The sequence below is a fragment of the Pristiophorus japonicus genome, chromosome 4, assembly GCF_044704955.1.
Source record: "Pristiophorus japonicus isolate sPriJap1 chromosome 4, sPriJap1.hap1, whole genome shotgun sequence".
In the NCBI taxonomy this organism is placed as follows: domain Eukaryota; kingdom Metazoa; phylum Chordata; class Chondrichthyes; family Pristiophoridae; genus Pristiophorus; species Pristiophorus japonicus.
Window position 1 is genome coordinate 314,006,979 of NC_091980.1, and position 19,623 is coordinate 314,026,601.

At 56.8% G+C, this 19,623-nt stretch overlaps 1 protein-coding gene across 3 annotated transcripts in view; it reads right to left on the minus strand.

The window, feature by feature from the left end:
• Positions 1–19,623, minus strand: part of LOC139262410 (Intraflagellar transport protein 43 homolog) — a 183,850-nt gene that overhangs the window by 102,636 nt on the left and 61,591 nt on the right. For all 3 annotated transcript variants that reach the window (XM_070877606.1, XM_070877605.1, XM_070877604.1), the window contains exon 4: positions 1,426–1,490. In XM_070877606.1, coding sequence (XP_070733707.1) covers positions 1,426–1,490 — 65 coding nt within the window. The remainder of the gene's footprint in view (positions 1–1,425; positions 1,491–19,623) is intronic.

The following is a 19,623-nucleotide window of genomic DNA, read 5'->3' on the forward strand; positions in this document are numbered from 1 at the left end:
TGGAATTCTCTGCCCTAGAGAGCTGTGGAGGCTGGCTCATTGAATATATTTAAGGCGGAGATAGACAGATTTTTGAGCGATAAGGGAGCAAAGGATTATGGGGAGCGGGCAGGGAAGTGGAGCTGAGTCCATGATCAGATCAGACGATGTTTTTGAATAATGGAGCAGGCTCGAGGGGCCGTATGGCCGACTCCTGCTCCTAATTCTTCTGTCCTTATGTACGGGATGAGACATGGAGTAAGGCACTTTGACCGGCCCTTGATGTCTTCTGGGGAGCTCTGTCCTCTGTTGCTTCAGGAGGTCAAAATGGATTGAGTTGCAATTTGCATTGGGATGGGCGTTTCCAGTGACACATTCCTGTGAAACTTCAGGGTGTGGCTTATCCCCCACGGGGACCAATCAAAGACAAAGGCTGGAGCATGGCAGCCATTTTCACAGTACAAATATTGGCCAGGACACCTGGGATAACTTCCCTGCTCTTCTTCGAAACAGCACAAAGGGATCTTTTACGTTCACCCGAGAGGGCAGACAGGGCCTTGGTTTAATGTCTCATCTGAAAGTCGGCACCTCTGACAGTGCAGCACTCCCTCAGCAGTGGACTGGAGTGTCAGCCTAGATTTATGTGCTCCAGTCCCTGGAGTGGGATGTGAACCCCCAACCTTCTGACTCGGAGTCGAGTGTGCTGCCCACTGAGCCACTGACTGACAGGCCATTTACTGGAATGGCTCCAGGGATGAGGGACTTCAGTGACGTGGACAGACTGGAGAAGCTGGGGCGGTTCTCCTTGGAGCAGAGAAGGCTGAGAGGAGATTTGATCGAGGTGTTCACAATCATGAAGGGTTTAGACAAGAGGAGATAGAGAGAGACTGTTCCCAATGGCTGGGTCGGTAACGAGAGGGCACAGATGTAAGATGGGTGGCGACATGAGGAAAAACGTTTTTACGCAGCGAGTGGTGAGGATCTGGAATATACTGCCTGATGGGGTGGTGGAGGCAGACTTAATCATAGCCTTCAGAAAGGAATGGGATAAATATTTGAAAGGGAAAAAAGTGCAGGATATGGGGAAAGAGCGGGTGAGTGGGACAACTGGACAGCTCTTGGAATCGGCCGGTGCAGACTCGATGGGCCGAATGGCCTCCTTCAGCGCTGTACTATTCTATAATGCCATTATACCACAACATCCTTTACAAACCAAACGGCAAGCTGGAACCCTGGCGAAATATGCACCAGTCCCTCCCCGCTCTCCCACCCACCACCTCCCGTGCCCGCCCCCCTCACTCACCCAGCCAAGCTCCCTGAGCCCAGGGGTGCCGAGGCCTATTGCATCTCCGCACATGCTACGAAGCGAACCCGGTCTGTACAGTTCATTAGTGCCAGGGGCAGGGAGCTCTTCAAAAGGCCAGTGAATGGGTAATGGGCACTTACTTGACCGATCGAGGGGTGTCGTCAGCCCATCCTCCCTGGCGGCGTGTGGGTTTCACCGGCGGACCCTGCAACAGACACCAAGTTCGATAACGTCAGTGCCCCAGCAACAGAACACAATGCACCAAAAGGCAGAGTCCCACAAACTATACCCCAGTCACAGTCAGTGTGTGTGGATCCCGTACCCGAGTGAGAGTCAGTGTGTGTGGAACTGTACCCCAGTGAGAGTCAGTGTGTGTGGGACTGTACCCCAGTGAGAGTCAGTGTGTGTGGGACTGTACCCCAGTGAGAGTCAGTGTGTGTGGGACCCATACCCCAGTGAGAGTCAGTGTGTGTGGGACTGTACCCCAGTGAGAGTCAGTGTGTGTGGGACTGTACCCCAGTGAGAGTCAGTGTGTGTGGGACTGTACCCCAGTGAGAGTCAGTGTGTGTGGGACCCGTACCCCAGTGAGAGTCAGTGTGTGTGGGACTGTACCCCAGTGAGAGTCAGTGTGTCTGGGACCCGTACCCCAGTGAGAGTCAGTGTGTGTGGGACTGTACCCAGTGAGAGTCAGTGTGTGTGGGACCCTTACCCGAGTGAGAGTCAGTGTGTGTGGGACTGTACCCCAGTGAGAGTCAGTGTGTGTGGGACTGTACCCCAGTGAGAGTCAGTGTGTGTGGAACTGTACCCCAGTGAGAGTCAGTGTGTGTGGGACTGTACCCCAGTGAGAGTCAGTGTGTGTGGGACCCTTACCCGAGTGAGAGTCAGTGTGTGTGGGACTGTACCCCAGTGAGAGTCAGTGTGTGTGGGACTGTACCCCAGTGAGAGTCAGTGTGTGTGGGACTGTACCCCAGTGAGAGTCAGTGTGTGTGGGACTGTACCCCAGTGAGAGTCAGTGTGTGTGGGACCCTTAAGCCAGTGAGAGTCAGTGTATGTGGATCCCGTACCCCAGTGAGAGTCAGTGTGTGTGGGACCCGTACCCCAGTGAGAGTCAGTGTGTGTGGGACTGTACCCCAGTGAGAGTCAGTGTGTGTGGGACCCATACCCCAGTGAGAGTCAGTGTGTGTGGGACTGGACCCCAGTGAGAGTCAGTGTGTGTGGGACCCTTACCCCAGTGAGGGTCAGTGTGTGTGGGACTGTACCCCAGTGAGAGTCAGTGTGTGTGGATCCCGTACCCCAGTGAGAGTCAGTGTGTGTGGGACTGTACCCCAGTGAGAAGTCAGTGTCTGTGGATCCCGTACCCCAGTGAGAGTCAGTGTGTGTGGGACTGTACCCCAGTGAGAGTCAGTGTGTGTGGGACTGTACCCCAGTGAGAGTCAGTGTGTGTGGATCCCGTACCCCAGTGAGAGTCAGTGTGTGTGGGACTGTACCCCAGTGAGAGTCAGTGTGTGTGGGACTGTACCCCAGTGAGAGTCAGTGTGTGTGGGACTGTACCCCAGTGAGAGTCAGTGTGTGTGGGACCCTTACCCCAGTGAGAGTCAGTGTATGTGGATCCCGTACCCCAGTGAGAGTCAGTGTGTGTGGGACCCGTACCCCAGTGAGAGTCAGTGTGTGTGGGACTGTACCCCAGTGAGAGTCAGTGTGTGTGGGACCCATACCCCAGTGAGAGTCAGTGTGTGTGCGACCCGTACCCCAGTGAGAGTCAGTGTGTGTGGTACCCATACCCCAGTAAGAGTCAGTGTGTGTGGGAGCCATACCCCAGTGAGAGTCAGTGTGTGTGGGACTGGACCCCAGTGAGAGTCAGTGTGTGTGGGACCCTTACCTCAGTGAGGGTCAGTGTGTGTGGGACTGTACCCCAGTGAGAGTCAGTGTGTGTGGATCCCGTACCCCAGTGAGAGTCAGTGTGTGTGGGCCTCTACCCCAGTGAGAGTCAGTGTGTGTGGGACCCGTACCCCACTGAGAGTCAGTGTGTGTGGTACTGTACCCCAGTGAGAGTCAGTGTGTGTGGGACTGTACCCCAGTGAGAGTCAGTGTGTGTGGGACTGTACCCCAGTGAGAGTCAGTGTGTGTGGGACTGTACCCCAGTGAGAGTCAATGTGTGTGGGACCCGTACCCCAGTGAGAGTCAGTGTGTGTGGGACTGTATCCAAGTGAGAGTCAGTGTGTGTGGATCCCCTACCCCAGTGAGAGTCAGTGTGTGTGGGACTGTACCCCAGTGAGAGTCAGTGTGTGTGTGACCGGTACCCCAGTGAGAGTCAGTGTGTATGGGACCCGTACCCCAGTGAGAGTCAGTGTGTGTGGGACCCGTACCCCAGTGAGAGTCAGTGTGTATGGGACCCGTACCCCAGTGAGAATCAGTGTGTGTGGGACCCGTACCCCAGTGAGAATCAGTGTCTGTGGGACTGTACCCCAGTGAGAGTCAGTGTGTGTGGGACTGTACCCCAGTGAGAGTCAGTGTGTATGGGACCCGTACCCCAGTGAGAATCAGTGTGTGTGTGACCCGTACCCCAGTGAGAGTCAGTGTGTGTTGGACTGTAGCCCTGTGAGAGTCGGTGTGTGTGGGACTGTACCCCAGTGAGAGTCAGTGTGTGTGGTACCCGTACCCCAGTGAGAGTCAGTGTGTGTGGGACCCGTACCCCAGTGAGAGTCAGTGTGTGTGGGACCCGTACCCCCAGCGACAGTCAGTGTGTGTGGGACTGTATCCCAGTGAGAGTCAGTGTGTGTGGGACTGTATCCCAGTGAGAGTCTGTGTGTGTGGGACTGTACCCCAGTGAGAGTCTGTATGTGTGGGACCCGTACCCCAGTGAGAGTCAGTGTGTATGGGACTGTACCCCAGTGAGAGTCAGTGTGTGTGGGACCCGTACCCCTGTGAGAGTCAGTGTGTGTGGGACCCGTGCCCCAGTGAGAGTCAGTGTGTGTGGGACCCGTACCCCAGTGAGAGTCAGTGTGTGTGGAACTGTACCCCAGTGAGAGTCACTGTGTGTGGGACCAGTATCCCAGTGAGAGTCAGTGTGTGTGGGACCCGTACCCCAGTGAGAATCAGTGTGTGTGGGACTGTACCCCAGTGAGAGTCAGTGTGTGTGGGACCCGTACCCCACTGAGAGTCAGTGTGTGTGGGACCCTTACCCCAATGAGAGTCAGTGTGTGTTGGACCCGTACCCCAGTGAGAGTCAGTGTGTGTGGGACCCGTATGCCACTGAGAGTCAGTGTGTGTGGGACCCGTACCCCACTGAGAGTCAGTGTGTGTGGGACCCGTACCCCAGTGACAGTCAGTGTGTGTGGGACTGCACCCCAGTGAGAGTTAGTGTGTGTTGGACCCGTACCCCAGTGAGAGTCAGTGTGTGTGGGACTGTACCCCTGTGAGAGTGAGTGTGTGTGGGACTGTACCCCATTGAGAGTCAGTGTGTGGGACTGTACCCCAGTGAGAGTCAGTGTGTGTGGGAACTGTACCCCAGTGAGAGTCAGTGTGTGTGGGACCCGTACCCCAGTGAGAGTCCGTGTGTGTGGGACCCGTACCCCAGTGAGAGTCCGTGTGTGTGGGACCCGTACCGCAGTGAGAGTCAGTGTGTGTGGGACTGTACCCCAGTGAGAATCAGTGTGTGTGGGACCCGTACCGCAGTGAGAGTCACTGTGTGGGGGACTGTAGTCCAGTGAGAGTCAGTGTGTGTGGGACCAGTATCCCAGTGAGAGTCAGTGTGTGTGGGACCCGTACCCCAGTGAGAATCAGTGTGTGTGGGACTGTACCCCAGTGAGAGTCATTGTGTGTGGGACCCGTACCCCACTGAGAGTCAGTGTGTGTGGGACCCTTACCCCAGTGAGAGTCAATGTGTGTTGGACTGCACCCCATTGAGAGTCAGTGTGTGTGGGACCTGTACCCAAGTGAGAGTCAGTGTGTGTTGGACCCGTACCCCAGTGAGAGTCAGTGTGTGTGGGACTGTACCCCTGTGAGAGTGAGTGTGTGTGGGACTGTACCCCATTGAGAGTCAGTGTGTGGGACTGTACCCCAGTGAGAGTCAGTGTGTGTGGGACCCTTACCCCAGTGAGAGTCAGTGTGTGTGGGACTCTACCCCAGTGAGAGTCAGTGTGTGTGGGACCCTTACCCCAGTGAGAGTCAGTGTGTGTGGGACTGTACCCCAGTGAGAGTCAGTGTGTGTGGGACTGTACCCCAGTGAGAGTCTGTATGTGTGGACCCGTACCCCAGTGAGAGTCAGTGTGTGTGGGACCCTTACCCCAGTGAGAGTCAATGTGTGTTGGACTGCACCCCATTGAGAGTCAGTGTGTGTGGGACCTGTACCCAAGTGAGAGTCAGTGTGTGTTGGACCCGTACCCCAGTGAGAGTCAGTGTGTGTGGGACTGTACCCCTGTGAGAGTGAGTGTGTGTGGGACTGTACCCCATTGAGAGTCAGTGTGTGGGACTGTACCCCAGTGAGAGTCAGTGTGTGTGGGACCCTTACCCCAGTGAGAGTCAGTGTGTGTGGGACTGTACCCCAGTGAGAGTCAGTGTGTGTGGGACCCTTACCCCAGTGAGAGTCAGTGTGTGTGGGACTGTACCCCAGTGAGAGTCAGTGTGTGTGGGACTGTACCCCAGTGAGAGTCTGTATGTGTGGACCCGTACCCCAGTGAGAGTCAGTGTGTGTGGGACTGTACCCCAGTGAGAGTCAGTGTGTGTGGGACCCGTACCCCAGTGAGAGTCAGTGTGTGTGGGACCCGTACCCCAGTGAGAGTCAGTGTGTGTGGGACCCGTACCCCAGCGACAGTCAGTGTGTGTGGGACTGTACCCCAGTGAGAGTCTGTATGTGTGGGACCCGTACCCCAGTGAGAGTCAGTCTATGTGGGACCCTTACCCCAGTGAGAGTCAGTCTATGTGGGACCCTTACCCCAGTGAGAGTCAGTGTGTGTGGGACTGTACCCCAGTGAGAGTCAGTGTGTGTGGGACTGTACCCCAGTGAGAGTCTGTATGTGTGGGACCCGTACCCCAGTGAGAGTCAGTGTGTATGGGACCCATACCCCACTGAGAGTCGGTGTGTATGGGACCCGTACCCAGTGAGATTCAGTGTGAGTGGGACCCGTACCCCAGTGAGAGTCAGTGTGTGTGGGACCCGTACCCCTGTGAGAGTCAGTGTGTGTGGGACCCGTACGCCAGTGAGTGTCAGTGTGTGTGGGACCCGTACCCCAGTGAGAGTCAGTGTGTGTGGAACTGTACCCCAGTGAGAGTCACTGTGTGTGGGACCAGTATCCCAGTGAGAGTCAGTGTGTGTGGGACCCGTACCCCAGTGAGAATCAGTGTGTGTGGGACTGTACCCCAGGGAGAGTCAGTGTGTGAGGGACCCGTACCCCACTGAGAGTCAGTGTGTGTGGGACCCTTACCCCAATGAGAGTCAGTGTGTGTTGGACCCGTACCCCAGTGAGAGTCAGTGTGTGTGGGACCCGTATCCCACTGAGAGTCAGTGTGTGTGGGACCCGTACCCCACTGAGAGTCAGTGTGTGTGGGACCCGTACCCCAGTGAGAGTCAGTGTGTGTGGGACTGCACCCCAGTGAGAGTTAGTGTGTGTTGGACCCGTACCCCATTGAGAGTCAGTGTGTGGGACTGTACCCCAGTGAGAGTCAGTGTGTGTGGGAACTGTACCCCAGTGAGAGTCAGTGTGCGTGGGACCCGTACCCCAGTGAGAGTCCGTGTGTGTGGGACCCATACCCCAGTGAGAGTCCGTGTGTGTGGGACCCGTACCGCAGTGAGAGTCAGTGTGTGTGGGACTGTACCCCAGTGAGAGTCAGTGTGTGTGGGACTGTACCCCAGTGAGAGTCAGTGTGTGTTGGACCCGTACCCCAGTGAGAGTCAGTGTCTGTGGGACCCGTACCCCAGTGAGAGTCAGTGGGCGTGGGACTCGTAACCCAGTGAGAGTCAGTGTGTGTGGGACTGTACCCCAGTGAGAGTCAGTAGGTGTGGGACTGTACCCCAGTGAGAGTCAGTGTGTGTGGGACTGTACCCCAGTGAGAGTCAGTGTGTGTGGGACTGTACCCCAGTGAGAGTCAGTGTGTGTGGGACCTGTACCCCACTTGGAGTCAGTGTGTGTGGGACCCATACTCCAGTGAGTCAGTGTGCGTGGGACCCGTACCCCAGTGAAAGTCAGTGTGTGTGGGACTGTACCCCAGTGAGAGTCAGTGTGTGTGGGACCCGTACCCCAGTGAGAGTCAGTGTGTCTGGGATCCGTACCCCAGTGAGAGTCAGTGTGTGTGGGACTGTACCCCAGTGAGAGTCAGTGTGTGGGACTGTACCCCAGTGAGAGTCAGTGTGTGTGGAACTGTACCACAGTGAGAGTCAGTGTGTGTGGGACTGTACCCCAGTGAGAGTCAGTGTGTGTGGTACCCGTACCCCAGTGAGAGTCAGTGTGTGTGGGACCCGTACCCCAGTGAGAGTCAGTGTGTGTGGGACCCGTACCCCCAGCGACAGTCAGTGTGTGTGGGACTGTATCCCAGTGAGAGTCAGTGTGTGTGGGACTGTATCCCAGTGAGAGTCTGTGTGTGTGGGACTGTACCCCAGTGAGAGTCTGTATGTGTGGGACCCGTACCCCAGTGAGAGTCAGTGTGTATGGGACTGTACCCCAGTGAGAGTCAGTGTGTGTGGGACCCGTACCCCTGTGAGAGTCAGTGTGTGTGGGACCCGTGCCCCAGTGAGAGTCAGTGTGTGTGGGACCCGTACCCCAGTGAGAGTCAGTGTGTGTGGAACTGTACCCCAGTGAGAGTCACTGTGTGTGGGACCAGTATCCCAGTGAGAGTCAGTGTGTGTGGGACCCGTACCCCAGTGAGAATCAGTGTGTGTGGGACTGTACCCCAGTGAGAGTCAGTGTGTGTGGGACCCGTACCCCACTGAGAGTCAGTGTGTGTGGGACCCTTACCCCAATGAGAGTCAGTGTGTGTTGGACCCGTACCCCAGTGAGAGTCAGTGTGTGTGGGACCCGTATGCCACTGAGAGTCAGTGTGTGTGGGACCCGTACCCCACTGAGAGTCAGTGTGTGTGGGACCCGTACCCCAGTGACAGTCAGTGTGTGTGGGACTGCACCCCAGTGAGAGTTAGTGTGTGTTGGACCCTTACCCCAGTGAGAGTCAGTGTGTGTGGGACTGTACCCCTGTGAGAGTGAGTGTGTGTGGGACTGTACCCCACTGAGAGTCAGTGTGTGGGACTATACCCCAGTGAGAGTCAGTGTGTGTGGGAACTGTACCCCAGTGAGAGTCAGTGTGTGTGGGACCCGTACCCCAGTGAGAGTCCGTGTGTGTGGGACTGTACCCCAGTGAGAATCAGTGTGTGTGGGACCCGTACCGCAGTGAGAGTCACTGTGTGGGGGACTGTAGTCCAGTGAGAGTCAGTGTGTGTGGGACCAGTATCCCAGTGAGAGTCAGTGTGTGTGGGACCCGTACCCCAGTGAGAATCAGTGTGTGTGGGACTGTACCCCAGTGAGAGTCATTGTGTGTGGGACCCGTACCCCACTGAGAGTCAGTGTGTGTGGGACCCTTACCCCAGTGAGAGTCAATGTGTGTTGGACTGCACCCCATTGAGAGTCAGTGTGTGTGGGACCTGTACCCAAGTGAGAGTCAGTGTGTGTTGGACCCGTACCCCAGTGAGAGTCAGTGTGTGTGGGACTGTACCCCTGTGAGAGTGAGTGTGTGTGGGACTGTACCCCATTGAGAGTCAGTGTGTGGGACTGTACCCCAGTGAGAGTCAGTGTGTGTGGGACCCTTACCCCAGTGAGAGTCAGTGTGTGTGGGACTGTACCCCAGTGAGAGTCAGTGTGTGTGGGACCCTTACCCCAGTGAGAGTCAGTGTGTGTGGACCCGTACCCCAGTGAGAGTCAGTGTGTGTGGGACTGTACCCCAGTGAGAGTCAGTGTGTGTGGGACCCGTACCCCAGTGAGAGTCAGTGTGTGTGGGACCCGTACCCCAGTGAGAGTCAGTGTGTGTGGGACCCGTACCCCAGCGACAGTCAGTGTGTGTGGGACTGTACCCCAGTGAGAGTCTGTATGTGTGGGACCCGTACCCCAGTGAGAGTCAGTCTATGTGGGACCCTTACCCCAGTGAGAGTCAGTCTATGTGGGACCCTTACCCCAGTGAGAGTCAGTGTGTGTGGGACTGTACCCCAGTGAGAGTCAGTGTGTGTGGGACTGTACCCCAGTGAGAGTCTGTATGTGTGGGACCCGTACCCCAGTGAGAGTCAGTGTGTATGGGACCCATACCCCACTGAGAGTCGGTGTGTATGGGACCCGTACCCAGTGAGATTCAGTGTGAGTGGGACCCGTACCCCAGTGAGAGTCAGTGTGTGTGGGACCCGTACCCCTGTGAGAGTCAGTGTTTGTGGGACCCGTACGCCAGTGAGTGTCAGTGTGTGTGGGACCCGTACCCCAGTGAGAGTCAGTGTGTGTGGGACTGTACCCCAGTGAGAGTCTGTATGTGTGGGACCCGTACCCCAGTGAGAGTCAGTGTGTATGGGACCCATACCCCACTGAGAGTCGGTGTGTATGGGAACCGTACCCAGTGAGATTCAGTGTGAGTGGGACCCGTACCCCAGTGAGAGTCAGTGTGTGTGGAACTGTACCCCAGTGAGAGTCACTGTGTGTGGGACCAGTATCCCAGTGAGAGTCAGTGTGTGTGGGACCCGTACCCCAGTGAGAATCAGTGTGTGTGGGACTGTACCCCAGGGAGAGTCAGTGTGTGAGGGACCCGTACCCCACTGAGAGTCAGTGTGTGTGGGACCCTTACCCCAATGAGAGTCAGTGTGTGTTGGACCCGTACCCCAGTGAGAGTCAGTGTGTGTGGGACCCGTATCCCACTGAGAGTCAGTGTGTGTGGGACCCGTACCCCACTGAGAGTCAGTGTGTGTGGGACCCGTACCCCAGTGAGAGTCAGTGTGTGTGGGACTGCACCCCAGTGAGAGTTAGTGTGTGTTGGACCCGTACCCCATTGAGAGTCAGTGTGTGGGACTGTACCCCAGTGAGAGTCAGTGTGTGTGGGAACTGTACCCCAGTGAGAGTCAGTGTGCGTGGGACCCGTACCCCAGTGAGAGTCCGTGTGTGTGGGACCCATACCCCAGTGAGAGTCCGTGTGTGTGGGACCCGTACCGCAGTGAGAGTCAGTGTGTGTGGGACTGTACCCCAGTGAGAGTCAGTCTATGTGGGACCCGTACCCCAGTGAGAATCAGTGTGTGTGGGACTGTACCCCAGGGAGAGTCAGTGTGTGAGGGACCCGTACCCCACTGAGAGTCAGTGTGTGTGGGACCCTTACCCCAATGAGAGTCAGTGTGTGTTGGACCCGTACCCCAGTGAGAGTCAGTGTGTGTGGGACCCGTATCCCACTGAGAGTCAGTGTGTGTGGGACCCGTACCCCACTGAGAGTCAGTGTGTGTGGGACCCGTACCGCAGTGAGAGTCACTGTGTGGGGGACTGTACCCCAGTGAGAGTCAGTGTGTGTGGGACCAGTATCCCAGTGAGAGTCAGTGTGTGTGGGACCCGTACCCCAGTGAGAATCAGTGTGTGTGGGACTGTACCCCAGTGAGAGTCAGTGTTTGTGGGACTGTAACCCAGTGAGAGTCAGTTTGTGTGGGACCTGTACCCCAGTGAGAGTCAGTGTGTGTGGGACCCGTACCCCAGTGAGAGTCAGTGTGTGTGGGACCAGTACCCCAGTGAGAGTCAGTGTGTGTGGGACCCGTACCCCAGTGAGAGTCAGTCTATGTGGGACCCGTACCCCAGTGAGAGTCAGTGTGTGTGGGACCCTTACCCCAGTGAGAGTCAGTGTGTGTGGGACTGTACCCCAGTGAGAGTCAGTGTGTGTGGGACCCTTATCCCAGTGAGAGTCAGTGTGTGTGGGACTGTAACCCAGTGAGAGTCAGTGTGTGTGGGACCCGTACCCCAGTGAGAGTCAGTGTGTGGGGAACCCATACCCCAGTGAGTCATTGTGTGTGGGACCCGTACCCCAGTGAGAGTCAGTGTGTGTGGGACTGTACCCAAGTGAGAGTCAGTGTGTGTGGGACCTGTACCCCAGTGAGAGTCAGTGTGTGTGGGACCCGTACCCCAGTGAGAGTCAGTGTGTGTGGGACTGTACCCAAGTGAGAGTCAGTGTGTGTGGGACCCGTACCCCAGTGAGAGTCAGTGTGTGTGGGACCCGTACCCCAGCGAGAGTCAGTGTGTGTGGGACTGTACCCCAGTGAGAGTCAGTGTGTGTGGGACCCTTACCCCAGTGAGAGTCAGTCTATGTGGGACCCGTACCCCAGTGAGAGTCAGTGTGTGTGGGACCCTTACCCCAGTGAGAGTCAGTGTGTGTGGGACTGTACCCCAGTGAGAGTCAGTGTGTGTGGGACCCTTACCCCAGTGAGAGTCAGTGTGTGTGGGACTGTATCCCAGTGAGAGTCAGTGTGTGTGGGACTGTACCCCAGTGAGAGTCTGTATGTGTGGGACCCGTACCCCAGTGAGAGTCAGTGTGTGTGGGACCCGTACCCCAGCGAGAGTCAGTGTGTGTGGGACCCTTACCACAGTGAGAGTCAGTCTATGTGGGACCCGTACCCCAGTGAGAGTCAGTGTGTGTGGGACCCTTACCCCAGTGAGAGTCAGTGTGTGTGGGACTGTACCCCAGTGAGAGTTAGTGTGTGTGGGACTGTACCCCAGTGAGAGTCAGTGTGTGTGGGACTGTACCCCAGTGAGAGTCAGTGTGTTTGGGACTGTACCCCAGTGAGAGTCAGTGTGTGTGGGACCCTTACCCCAGTGAGAGTCAGTGTGTGTGGGACTCTACCCCAGTGAGAGTCTGTATGTGTGGGACCCGTACCCCAATGAGAGTCAGTGTGTGTGGAACTGTGCCCCAGTGAGAGTCAGTGTGTGTGGGACCCGTACCCCAGTGAGAGTCAGTGTGTGTGGGACTGTACCCCAGTGAGAGTCAGTGTGTGTGGGACTGTACCCCAATGAGAGTCAGTGTGTTTGGGACTGTACCCCAGTGAGAGTCAGTGTGTGTGGGACCCTTACCCCAGTGAGAGTCAGTGTGTGTGGGACTCTACCCCAGTGAGAGTCTGTATGTGTGGGACCTGTACCCCAGTGAAAGTCAGCGTGTGTGGGACCCGTACCCCAGTGAGAGTCATTGTGTGTGGGACCCGTACCCCAGTGAGAGTCAGTGTGTGTGGGACTGTACCCAAGTGAGAGTCAGTGTGTGTGGGACCCGTACCCCAGTGAGAGTCATTGTGTGTGGGACCTGTACCCCAGTGAGAGTCAGTGTGTGTGGGACCCGTATCCCAGTGAGAGTCAGTGTGTGTGGGACTGTACCCCAGTGAGAGTCAGTGTGTGTGGAACTGTACCCCAGTGAGAGTCAGTGTGTGTGGGACCCATACCCCAGTGAGAGTCAGTGTGTGTGGGACTGTACTCCAGTGAGAGTCAGTGTGTTTGGGACCCGTACCCCAGTGAGAGTCAGTCTATGTGGGACCCGTACCCCAGTGAGAGTCAGTGTGTGTGGGACCCGTACCCCAGTGAGAGTCAGTGTGTGTGGGACCAGTACCCCAGTGAGAGTCAGTGTGTGTGGGACCCGTACCCCAGTGAGAGTCAGTGTGTGTGGGACTGTACCCCAGTGAGAGTCAGTGTGTTTGGAACTGTACCCCAGTGAGAGTCAGTGTGTGTGGGACCCTTACCCCAGTGAGAGTCAGTGTGTGTGGGACCCGTACCCCAGTGAGAGTCAGTGTGTGTGGGACCCGTACCCCAGTGAGAGTCAGTGTGTGTGGAACTGTACCCCAGTGAGAGTCAGTGTGTGTGGGACCCTTACCCCAGTGAGAGTCAGTGTGTCTGGGACTGTACCCCAGTGAGAGTCAGTGTGTGTGGGACTGTACCCCAGTGAGAGTCAGTGTGTGTGGGACTGTACCCCAGTGAGAGTAAGTGTGTGTGGGACCTGTACCCTAGTGAGAGTCTGTGTGTGTGGGACCCTTACCCCAGTGAGAGTCTGTGTGTGTGGGACCCTTACCCCAGTGAGAGTCAGTGTGTCTGGGACTGTACCCCAGTGAGAGTCAGTGTGTGTGGGACCCTTACCCCAGTGAGAGTCAGTGTGTGTGGGACTGTACCCCTGTGAGAGTCAGTGTGTGTGGGACTGTACCCAAGTGAGAGTCAGTGTGTCTGGGACTGTACCCCAGTGAGAGTCAGTGTGTGTGGGACCCTTACCCCAGTGACAGTCAGTGTCTGTGGGACCAGTACCCCAGTGAGAGTCAGTGTCTGTGGGACCCGTACCCCAGTGAGAGTCAGTGGGCGTGGGACTCGTAACCCAGTGAGAGTCAGTGTGTGTGGGACTGTACCCCAGTGAGAGTCAGTAGGCGTGGGACTGTACCCCAGTGAGAGTCAGTGTGTGTGGGACTGTACCCCAGTGAGAGTCAGTGTGTGTGGGACTGTACCCCAGTGAGAGTCAGTGTGTGTGGGACCTGTACCCCACTTAGAGTCAGTGTGTGTGGTACCTGTACCCCACTTGGAGTCAGTGTGTGTGGGACCCATACTCCAGTGAGTCAGTGTGCGTGGGACCCGTACCCCAGTGAAAGTCAGTGTGCGTGGGACCCGTACCCCAGTGAGAGTCAGTGTGTGTGGGACCCGTACCCCAGTGAGAGTCAGTGTGTGTTGGACTGTAGCCCTGTGAGAGTCGGTGTGTGTGGGACTGTACCCCAGAGAGAGTGAGTGTGTGTGGGACTGTACCCCAGTGAGAGTCAGTGTGTGGAACTGTACCACAGTGAGAGTCAGTGTGTGTGGGACTGTACCCCAGTGAGAGTCAGTGTGTGTGGTACCCGTACCCCAGTGAGAGTCAGTGTGTGTGGGACGCGTACCCCAGTGAGAGTCAGTGTGTGTGGGACCCGTACCCCCAGCGACAGTCAGTGTGTGTGGGACTGTATCCCAGTGAGAGTCTGTGTGTGTGGGACTGTACCCCAGTGAGAGTCTGTATGTGTGGGACCCGTACCCCAGTGAGAGTCAGTGTGTATGGGACTGTACCCCAGTGAGAGTCAGTGTGTGTGGGACCCGTACCCCTGTGAGAGTCAGTGTGTGTGGGACCCGTGCCCCAGTGAGAGTCAGTGTGTGTGGGACCCGTACCCCAGTGAGAGTCAGTGTGTGTGGAACTGTACCCCAGTGAGAGTCACTGTGTGTGGGACCAGTATCCCAGTGAGAGTCAGTGTGTGTGGGACCCGTACCCCAGTGAGAATCAGTGTGTGTGGGACTGTACCCCAGTGAGAGTCAGTGTGTGTGGGACCCGTACCCCACTGAGAGTCAGTGTGTGTGGGACCCTTACCCCAATGAGAGTCAGTGTGTGTTGGACCCGTACCCCAGTGAGAGTCAGTGTGTGTGGGACCCGTATGCCACTGAGAGTCAGTGTGTGTGGGACCCGTACCCCACTGAGAGTCAGTGTGTGTGGGACCCGTACCCCAGTGACAGTCAGTGTGTGTGGGACTGCACCCCAGTGAGAGTTAGTGTGTGTTGGACCCGTACCCCAGTGAGAGTCAGTGTGTGTGGGACTGTACCCCTGTGAGAGTGAGTGTGTGTGGGACTGTACCCCATTGAGAGTCAGTGTGTGGGACTGTACCCCAGTGAGAGTCAGTGTGTGTGGGAACTGTACCCCAGTGAGAGTCAGTGTGTGTGGGACCCGTACCCCAGTGAGAGTCCGTGTGTGTGGGACCCGTACCCCAGTGAGAGTCCGTGTGTGTGGGACCCGTACCGCAGTGAGAGTCAGTGTGTGTGGGACTGTACCCCAGTGAGAATCAGTGTGTGTGGGACCCGTACCGCAGTGAGAGTCACTGTGTGGGGGACTGTAGTCCAGTGAGAGTCAGTGTGTGTGGGACCAGTATCCCAGTGAGAGTCAGTGTGTGTGGGACCCGTACCCCAGTGAGAATCAGTGTGTGTGGGACTGTACCCCAGTGAGAGTCATTGTGTGTGGGACCCGTACCCCACTGAGAGTCAGTGTGTGTGGGACCCTTACCCCAGTGAGAGTCAATGTGTGTTGGACTGCACCCCATTGAGAGTCAGTGTGTGTGGGACCTGTACCCAAGTGAGAGTCAGTGTGTGTTGGACCCGTACCCCAGTGAGAGTCAGTGTGTGTGGGACTGTACCCCTGTGAGAGTGAGTGTGTGTGGGACTGTACCCCATTGAGAGTCAGTGTGTGGGACTGTACCCCAGTGAGAGTCAGTGTGTGTGGGACCCTTACCCCAGTGATTGTCAGTGTGTGTGGGACTGTACCCCAGTGAGAGTCAGTGTGTGTGGGACCCTTACCCCAGTGAGAGTCAGTGTGTGTGGGACTGTACCCCAGTGAGAGTCAGTGTGTGTGGGACTGTACCCCAGTGAGAGTCTGTATGTGTGGACCCGTACCCCAGTGAGAGTCAGTGTGTGTGGGACTGTACCCCAGTGAGAGTCAGTGTGTGTGGGACCCGTACCCCAGTGAGAGTCAGTGTGTGTGGGACCCGTACCCCAGTGAGAGTCAGTGTGTGTGGGACCCGTACCCCAGCGACAGTCAGTGTGTGTGGGACTGTACCCCAGTGAGAGTCTGTATGTGTGGGACCCGTACCCCAGTGAGAGTCAGTCTATGTGGGACCCTTACCCCAGTGAGAGTCAGTCTATGTGGGACCCTTACCCCAGTGAGAGTCAGTGTGTGTGGGACTGTACCCCAGTGAGAGTCAGTGTGTGTGGGACTGTACCCCAGTGAGAGTCTGTATGTGTGGGACCCGTACCCCAGTGAGAGTCAGTGTGTATGGGACCCATACCCCACTGAGAGTCGGTGTGTATGGGACCCGTACCCAGTGAGATTCAGTGTGAGTGGGACCCGTACCCCAGTGAGAGTCAGTGTGTGTGGGACCCGTACCCCTGTGAGAGTCAGTGTGTGTGGGACCCGTACGCCAGTGAGTGTCAGTGTGTGTGGGACCCGTACCCCAGTGAGAGTCAGTGTGTGTGGAACTGTACCCCAGTGAGAGTCACTGTGTGTGGGACCAGTATCCCAGTGAGAGTCAGTGTGTGTGGGACCCGTACCCCAGTGAGAATCAGTGTGTGTGGGACTGTACCCCAGGGAGAGTCAGTGTGTGAGGGACCCGTACCCCACTGAGAGTCAGTGTGTGTGGGACATTTACCCCAATGAGAGTCAGTGTGTGTTGGACCCGTACCCCAGTGAGAGTCAGTGTGTGTGGGACCCGTATCCCACTGAGAGTCAGTGTGTGTGGGACCCGTACCCCACTGAGAGTCAGTGTGTGTGGGACCCGTACCCCAGTGAGAGTCAGTGTGTGTGGGACTGCACCCCAGTGAGAGTTAGTGTGTGTTGGACCCGTACCCCATTGAGAGTCAGTGTGTGGGACTGCACCCCAGTGAGAGTCAGTGTGTGTGGGAACTGTACCCCAGTGAGAGTCAGTGTGCGTGGGACCCGTACCCCAGTGAGAGTCCGTGTGTGTGGGACCCATACCCCAGTGAGAGTCCGTGTGTGTGGGACCCGTACCGCAGTGAGAGTCAGTGTGTGTGGGACTGTACCCCAGTGAGAGTCAGTGTGTGTTGGACCCGTACCCCAGTGAGAGTCAGTGTCTGTGGGACCCGTACCCCAGTGAGAGTCAGTGGGCGTGGGACTCGTAACCCAGTGAGAGTCAGTGTGTGTGGGACTGTACCCCAGTGAGAGTCAGTAGGTGTGGGACTGTACCCCAGTGAGAGTCAGTGTGTGTGGGACCTGTACCCCAGTGAGAGTCAGTGTGTGTGGGACCTGTACCCCAGTGAGAGTCTGTGTGTGTGGGACCCTTACCCCAGTGAGAGTCAGTGTGTCTGGGACTGTACCCCAGTGAGAGTCAGTGTGTGTGGGACCCTTACCCCAGTGACAGTCAGTGTCTGTGGGACCAGTACCCCAGTGAGAGTCAGTGTCTGTGGGACCCGTACCCCAGTGAGAGTCAGTGGGCGTGGGACTCGTAACCCAGTGAGAGTCAGTGTGTGTGGGACTGTACCCCAGTGAGAGTCAGTAGGCGTGGGACTGTACCCCAGTGAGAGTCAGTGTGGGTGGGACTGTACCCCAGTGAGAGTCAGTGTGTGTGGGACCTGTACCCCACTTAGAGTCAGTGTGTGTGGTACCTGTACCTCACTTGGAGTCAGTGTGTGTGGGACCCATACTCCAGTGAGTCAGTGTGCGTGGGACCCGTACCCCAGTGAAAGTCAGTGTGCGTGGGACCCGTACCCCAGTGAGAGTCAGTGTGTCTGGGATCCGTACCCCAGTGAGACTCAGTGTGTGTTGGACTGTAGCCCTGTGAGAGTCGGTGTGTGTGGGACTGTACCCCAGAGAGAGTGAGTGTGTGTGGGACTGTACCCCAGTGAGAGTCAGTGTGTGGGACTGTACCCCAGTGAGAGTCAGTGTGTGTGGAACTGTACCACAGTGAGAGTCAGTGTGTGTGGGACTGTACCCCAGTGAGAGTCAGTGTGTGTGGTACCCGTACCCCAGTGAGAGTCAGTGTGTGTGGGACCCGTACCCCAGTGAGAGTCAGTGTGTGTGGGACCCGTACCCCCAGCGACAGTCAGTGTGTGTGGGACTGTATCCCAGTGAGAGTCAGTGTGTGTGGGACTGTATCCCAGTGAGAGTCTGTGTGTGTGGGACTGTACCCCAGTGAGAGTCTGTATGTGTGGGACCCGTACCCCAGTGAGAGTCAGTGTGTATGGGACTGTACCCCAGTGAGAGTCAGTGTGTGTGGGACCCGTACCCCTGTGAGAGTCAGTGTGTGTGGGACCCGTGCCCCAGTGAGAGTCAGTGTGTGTGGGACCCGTACCCCAGTGAGAGTCAGTGTGTGTGGAACTGTACCCCAGTGAGAGTCACTGTGTGTGGGACCAGTATCCCAGTGAGAGTCAGTGTGTGTGGGACCCGTACCCCAGTGAGAATCAGTGTGTGTGGGACTGTACCCCAGTGAGAGTCAGTGTGTGTGGGACCCGTACCCCACTGAGAGTCAGTGTGTGTGGGACCCTTACCCCAATGAGAGTCAGTGTGTGTTGGACCCGTACCCCAGTGAGAGTCAGTGTGTGTGGGACCCGTATGCCACTGAGAGTCAGTGTGTGTGGGACCCGTACCCCACTGAGAGTCAGTGTGTGTGGGACCCGTACCCCAGTGACAGTCAGTGTGTGTGGGACTGCACCCCAGTGAGAGTTAGTGTGTGTTGGACCCGTACCCCAGTGAGAGTCAGTGTGTGTGGGACTGTACCCCTGTGAGAGTGAGTGTGTGTGGGACTGTACCCCATTGAGAGTCAGTGTGTGGGACTGTACCCCAGTGAGAGTCAGTGTGTGTGGGAACTGTACCCCAGTGAGAGTCAGTGTGTGTGGGACCCGTACCCCAGTGAGAGTCCGTGTGTGTGGGACCCGTACCCCAGTGAGAGTCCGTGTGTGTGGGACCCGTACCGCAGTGAGAGTCAGTGTGTGTGGGACTGTACCCCAGTGAGAATCAGTGTGTGTGGGACCCGTACCGCAGTGAGAGTCACTGTGTGGGGGACTGTAGTCCAGTGAGAGTCAGTGTGTGTGGGACCAGTATCCCAGTGAGAGTCAGTGTGTGTGGGACCCGTACCCCAGTGAGAATCAGTGTGTGTGGGACTGTACCCCAGTGAGAGTCATTGTGTGTGGGACCCGTACCCCACTGAGAGTCAGTGTGTGTGGGACCCTTACCCCAGTGAGAGTCAATGTGTGTTGGACTGCACCCCATTGAGAGTCAGTGTGTGTGGGACCTGTACCCAAGTGAGAGTCAGTGTGTGTTGGACCCGTACCCCAGTGAGAGTCAGTGTGTGTGGGACTGTACCCCTGTGAGAGTGAGTGTGTGTGGGACTGTACCCCATTGAGAGTCAGTGTGTGGGACTGTACCCCAGTGAGAGTCAGTGTGTGTGGGACCCTTACCCCAGTGAGAGTCAGTGTGTGTGGGACTGTACCCCAGTGAGAGTCTGTATGTGTGGACCCGTACCCCAGTGAGAGTCAGTGTGTGTGGGACTGTACCCCAGTGAGAGTCAGTGTGTGTGGGACCCGTACCCCAGTGAGAGTCAGTGTGTGTGGGACCCGTACCCCAGTGAGAGTCAGTGTGTGTGGGACCCGTACCCCAGCGACAGTCAGTGTGTGTGGGAATGTACCCCAGTGAGAGTCTGTATGTGTGGGTTCCGTACCCCAGTGAGAGTCAGTCTATGTGGGACCCTTACCCCAGTGAGAGTCAGTCTATGTGGGACCCTTACCCCAGTGAGAGTCAGTGTGTGTGGGACTGTACCCCAGTGAGAGTCAGTGTGTGTGGGACTGTACCCCAGTGAGAGTCTGTATGTGTGGGACCCG